General features: G+C 36.2%; 1 protein-coding gene across 1 annotated transcript in view; it reads left to right on the forward strand.

The window, feature by feature from the left end:
- LOC107632781 overlaps positions 5,957 to 6,227 on the forward strand; it is a gene marked incomplete in the record, with an annotated part of 4,267 nt that continues 3,996 nt past the window's right edge. Inside the window, 1 exon segment of the mRNA XM_016336438.2 lies at positions 5,957 to 6,227. Coding sequence (XP_016191924.2) covers positions 6,198 to 6,227 — 30 coding nt within the window.

Here is a 6,227-nt window from a genome sequence, read left to right on the forward strand (position 1 = left end):
ATGATAGTAAAATTCTTCTTCTCTTCATCTTCTCTTTGATTTACTAGAAGGAATTTTGTTCTTAATGCTTAGTGTTCAATTATCTTGAAAAAGAGATTGAATGCAATTGGGTTTCATGGGAACCTTGGGAAAGGAAACATGAAACCATTCTTGAAATCCCTTCTCACACTTGAGTAAAATCTGTGTTTTGGTGTTTGGATATGTGACATATAATCCTCCCTCTACTTGGACCTATAATAGTGTGTGGTATAATCAGGGACCAAGCATATCTCTCTTCATGAGCAATTAGACCAAGGAATTGGCTATTGATCAAGATCTGAGAGATTGAGTCACCAAGGGATTGGGGCTCAATCAATCATGATTGCCAAGAGGTCAATGAGTTGCATGATTGAAGAGGATATAAGCTAGATTTGATCCAAAGAGACAACATCTCCCAATCTCAATGAATTTCCCCATTCTTATCTCTCCATTTCTCTATAGCTTAATTTTACATTCAGCAATTCCCCATTCCCATTTACATTTAAGTCATTTATGATTCTGTACTTTACATTCTGCCATTTATATTTCTGCACTTTATTGCTTTTCTTTATATTCTAGTCAGTTACATTTATGTCATTTACAATTCTACACTTCAGAATCCTATTGATCCGCTTGACTAATTCATCAATTAATTAAAACTGCGCGAATTTGCCAATCTCTATGGATATGATCCCACTCTACTGTGGGTAATTACTTGACGATAACTTTGGTGCGCTTGCTAAAAGAACTAATTCACCAATTTTTGAATGGGGTGTGAATTGGACTCATCAATCCCCTCTGCTACAAGTTGAACACGGCCATGGCCAGTGGTTGTGATATTCAATCTGACGAAGGGTAAAGCGCATAGCAATCCATTCTCTTGGCAATCCTACTCAAAACTCCACAGACAAGGTAGAATCTTTTGGATCAGAGAACGCTGCTTCTTGGATCTAGCCTATACCACGGAGACCTTAATCTCCATGGAGATCGGCTAAACTGGTGTCTCAAGAAGTCCTCAATGAATACGTGGATTAACCATCTGAGAGATGTAAATCCATAGCTTTTGGCTCGTGCTTTTCTTCCAGGTACTCACGCGAACCCAAGTAGACGTGGGTGTTTCTCAGACTCGTTCATCTTAATGTGATAAACAGAGCCAATTTGTCAGATTGTCCTGTTCACCACGATGAAGATCGAAATATACATCTTAGAGATAGATCAGACACGGATCGAAGAAGAAGAAATAGTACTTTTATTAATTCATAGGACTCAACAGGGCTCCTCCCCTCAACCTAGGAGGTTTAGAAACTCATACTAAAAATAAAAACAAAGATAAAACCTTGAATGATGCTCTCCTGAATCGGAGAGTCTGTAAAATTCTGTGAATTACATGAATAAGATCCCTTAAATACTAAACAGATGACTAGTAAGGATAAAACAATTTATTTAGTGCTAAAATCCCCTTCTGATGCCCACTTGGTGAGTGTTTGGGCTGAGCTTTAATGAGATCCACGTGCCATGAGGTCTCTGGGGCGTGGAATGCCAACTAGGGGTCCTCTCTGGGGCTTGGGATGCTAGGCTCTGCTCTTTGGGCGCTGGATGCCTGGAAGGGGCAGGAAGCTGGCATTGGACGCTAGTTTTAGGCCTTCTAATCTGAAGCAAAATATAGACTATTATATTTTTCTAAAACGCTCCAGAAGTCAGCTTTCCATAGCCGTTGAGAGTGCTCCAGTTGGACCTTTGTAGCTCCAGAAAAGCTCTTTCAAATGCAGGCAGGTTAGATTTGGACAGCATCTACAGTGCTTTCTCTGTCTCTGAATTAGACTTCTGCTCCAGCTCCTCAATTTTAGCCAAAAAATACCTGAAATTGTACAAAAATACAAAAACTCATAGTAGAATCCAAAAATTTCAATTTAAAATAAAACCTATAAAAACTCAATAAAAAATAAATAAAAACTACTAAAAACTATATGAAAGTGTTGTTAAAAAGTGTATAAGATATCCGCTCATCAGTTAGCAAGGGCTTTAGGCATGTTTTTTAGTAGAATTGGAGTATGAGTCATACCTGGGGCTCCAGTGTATTTATAGTGGTGTTTGGTGATCTTCTTTGGGGGGAAGATCTTTATCTTATCTTATATCTTGTTGGTAAGATCATATCTTTCGGTAACCGCCTTCTAGTAGACGGTGACCTTGCTGTATTTGGTCTCTTTGGGCCTTCTGATAGTCTTCCAATCTCTTCTAAAGTGAGAGGGACCGCCTTGAGATCGGCCCCTTTCCCTTTTGCCGACCCGACCCTAAAGCTCGGGTTAGGGTATGAATATTTTCGTTCCACCCAGATTCATAATATTAAGAACGAAAACAACCCCATAGAATTGAATCAAATATTAAATGTAATAGAAGAATAATAATATTAATCCATAGAAATAAACAGACTTCCTAACCTTAACCAGGAGGTTTGGTTGCTCATGACTTACAGAGAAAATGCAGAAGTGAGGAGTCCCCTTCCCAGAGGAGAGATCGAATATGTCATTGGGGAGGAAGGAGGCCCCTTATTTATAGTAAAAACCTCTAAGACTAATCCTAGAATTCAAATTCAAACTAAATCAAAACAAAATCAAATCTAGATCAAATCAAATCTTTTGATTTGAAACTTGAATTCTAAACCTAAAAGATATTGTTTGTAATTAAAAATTATAAAAAGAAAAGATAAGATAACAATTAAGAGCTAAACCCAACTAAAGATGCTCCATGAGTGAAGTGGGACTTATGCTACTAGCATTCAGCGCCAAAAAGGGGTAGTTCTAGCATTCTGGTGGGCATTCAGCATCGGGAGGGAGTGCTGGTTATGTCCCTCTTGGGCGCTAAACGCCAAGCTCGGCGTTTAGCGCCAGTTTTGGTAGTGATTATGGAAGAAAGTATAGACTATTATACATCGTTGGAAAGATCTAGAAGTTAGATTTCTAAAGCCGTTGAGACCACATCAATTGGACCTCTGTAGCTCAAGTTATGCTCGTTGGAATGCAAGGAGGTCAGTGTTGACAGCATCTACTATCCTTTCTTCGTCTTTGCACAAGACTCTTCCAAATTCGCCCAAAATTCACCTGAAATCATAAAAACACCACAAAAACTGAAAGTCATCCAAAGAGAATTTTTGCACTAAAATATAATAAAACTTAATAAAATCTAACTAAAAACAACTTGAAAATGCTAGGAAAAAGGGTATAAGATGCGGACGCATCAATATGCCTCAGCGAGGTGCCTCACGTCCTGTATTTGAAAACCACAAAATATGTATGGGGTGAGAACTAGAGGTTCTCAGTATGGTAATGGTGCCCACATAACTAACATATAAGGTCCCAGAAAAGGCAGAGGTGATCCTAGAACTTTTGACAACAGATTCAAATTTAAAACTAAAATTGAAAACCATAATTAAGGTGAAGTATCTAAGGATTATTAATTCTATCTCAAGTCTAACTTAGTCCCTAAATTCATAACCTTTCCTCCAATCCTCTGAAATACCAGTGGAACTGTCCTCGTCACTCCTCCTCCAAACAAGGGACATCTCAGTTACACAGACAAACAATGCATACAAGAAAAACACGGGTAGTTTATAGATACAGCAAACAGAACATATAGTAGTTAAGCATGAATATCAAATAGGCAAACCCAAGAATGCAAACCAAAGCAAACAGACAAATGTATATGATGTATGCCTGCCCTATGGCTGATGAGTCTCATCTGACGTGTGCCCCTCGCGTACGCGTGCATAGCAGAAGTTGCAAAAAGCTGCTATGTCCAGAATTCCTATTTTGCACACCAAACTTCGGACGCGCATAACTTTTTCATTTTAAATCATTTTTCATTCATTCTTAAAACAGTGTAAACCTCTCCGACCAAATTTTTATTCTAGACAAGTTTGATAAAAATCGAAGATCCAGATACTGAATTATGGCTCGTCGAAATTCATCAAAATCAAAGATTTCATTACAATACCAAATATCAACTTTCAAAACATTTAAATCCCAAACCCTTTAAAACTTAGCAAATCTTACCATAATGGCTCCAAACCAACCTCAATTATATCACAACACTTCTCAATATACTAATTCACCATCTCCATCAAGTTTTCAATCCAATATTTCAAGTTCAAAATAGCATTCTAATATACATCATCATCATCATTTATCAATCTCATATACAAGAATAAAGATCACAAATATTATAGCATACCACAACCTCAAATTGCTAACCCTCATAATCTCAATCATCAACATCATAAATAATTCAACCTATCCTACAAATAACTAACCTAAATTTTCACAACATATTATATTTTAGTTATGAGAAACCGAAGCCATACCTTGGTTGATTCCTCGTTAATGCACAGAACACCTAACAGTTCAGCGTTTTCCAAGCCTCAAGACTCCAAAACCACACTAAACGGCCCTCTAGCCACCAAAGTTCAATCCAAGCTCCACATTTTCAATCTTGACTCCAACCAACAATAAATTTTCAATCTAACATCACAATTATCACCACAATCAATATAAAGTTCACTAATTTAACATTCCACAAAGGATTTGAGGGTTCATACCTGACCCACAGTTGAAGTGAGCTAGACCTGACAATTCTCGCAAGTTAATTCGAATCTAAAACACCAAACCAACAAAATCTCAACATATACTCTCATAATTTTGAAAATTAAGGGGTACAGCAGCTGGGGTGAAAATGAGGGTTATCTATAAAATTGTTCCGATGGATTTGTAGAACCCGACGCGGTGGTCAAGTGGCCGTAAATGGTGCGGCGATCGGAGCTCCGAATTGAAAGTTATCTTGATTTGAAATCAAGCTTAGGTTTTGATAATCTCCTTCCTCCTCCCATTTTCTTTGTGTAGCGTGAATAGCTTATGAGGGAAGAAGAGGATGCTGAGTTCATTTTGTTTAATGAGGCTTAGGTTGGGTCATGGACTCGGTTATGGCCCAGTTCAACTTGTTCGAGCCAATCTTAGGACAAATTCTTTAAAATTAGTGTCAAAATTCATGTTTCAATTAATTTTACCACATTAAACTATAAAATTCCATTTTCTAAATTTTTGGATTAACAATTAATTTATTGGCTAATTATTTATTAATTATGTGAAGTTAAGAACAAGAACACTCAATTCTGTATCTCTCTCTTTTATGTCTTATTTTTAGTATCTTGTCTTGTCCTATTTTCAGAAACAAACGCAGTATAGAGACGAAGAAGCTATACCAGATGAAAAAGATGGACAACGCGTCGCGAAGAACGACGGGAAGATGGTAGTAAGAATGACCGCGATAATAAAAGCTAGAGTTTGTCACCTCTTTTCTTTTTTTGCAAGAGGGAAGAGCACTTGTTCTGGTTTTTGACGAGAGGAAAGAATTTAAAAAAAAATTTTAAAAATTTTTTAAAATTTTTATTTTTTTAAAAATGTCCAAATTTTGATTCGATCTAACAGTTCAGTTTTTGAGCAGTTTAATTATTTTTTATTGATTTTTATAATTTGCAAACTTTTTATTAAATCAAATAAAAAATGTCATCGATTTTTAGTCGGACCAGCCTTTTAAAACATTAGTGTATATTATCACAAATTCGAAATAGACTAGTATTTTTTTTTTTTTAAGTATGGTTATTACGTATAATTGTCTAATCTATTAATTATGTAGCATTTTTAAAATAAATAAAATAAAAATTAAACAATTTAAATTCTTTACTTATTTTACATTTTTTCTTTCCTCCTCGTACTCATATTTTCATTTACATCTCCATCGCAGCTAGCGCCTAGCGCACTGATAACTCTAAATAATGAAACAAGTAAACACGAAAAATTTTTATAAAATAATTTTATTTTATTTTATTTTATTTTATTTTCGTTCTTTGGATTTTCTACAAATGGATAATTTGGTATCCTCACGTTTTGTTTGTGGTGCTAATTTGGCATCTTAAGCTTCAATTCAACTCAACAGTGTGAGAGAACACGTTAACCATAGTAGCACCAATGCAGTAACGCTGCACAGAAAAACCAAAGTGCGGTGAAGATTCTTAGGCTAAGTTTCCAATCATCAATGGCTGCATGTTCAAGCCATCAGTCTCACTAGCGTAGCTTAGCTTAGGTTACAATTGCAACCGAAAGAGAAGGAAGAAGAAAAATAGGGGGGAAATGCAATCGTTAAGCATAAAGAGTTTAGGG

Source organism: Arachis ipaensis, chromosome B01 (assembly GCF_000816755.2).
Source record: "Arachis ipaensis cultivar K30076 chromosome B01, Araip1.1, whole genome shotgun sequence".
NCBI classification, from domain to species: Eukaryota; Viridiplantae; Streptophyta; class Magnoliopsida; order Fabales; family Fabaceae; genus Arachis; species Arachis ipaensis.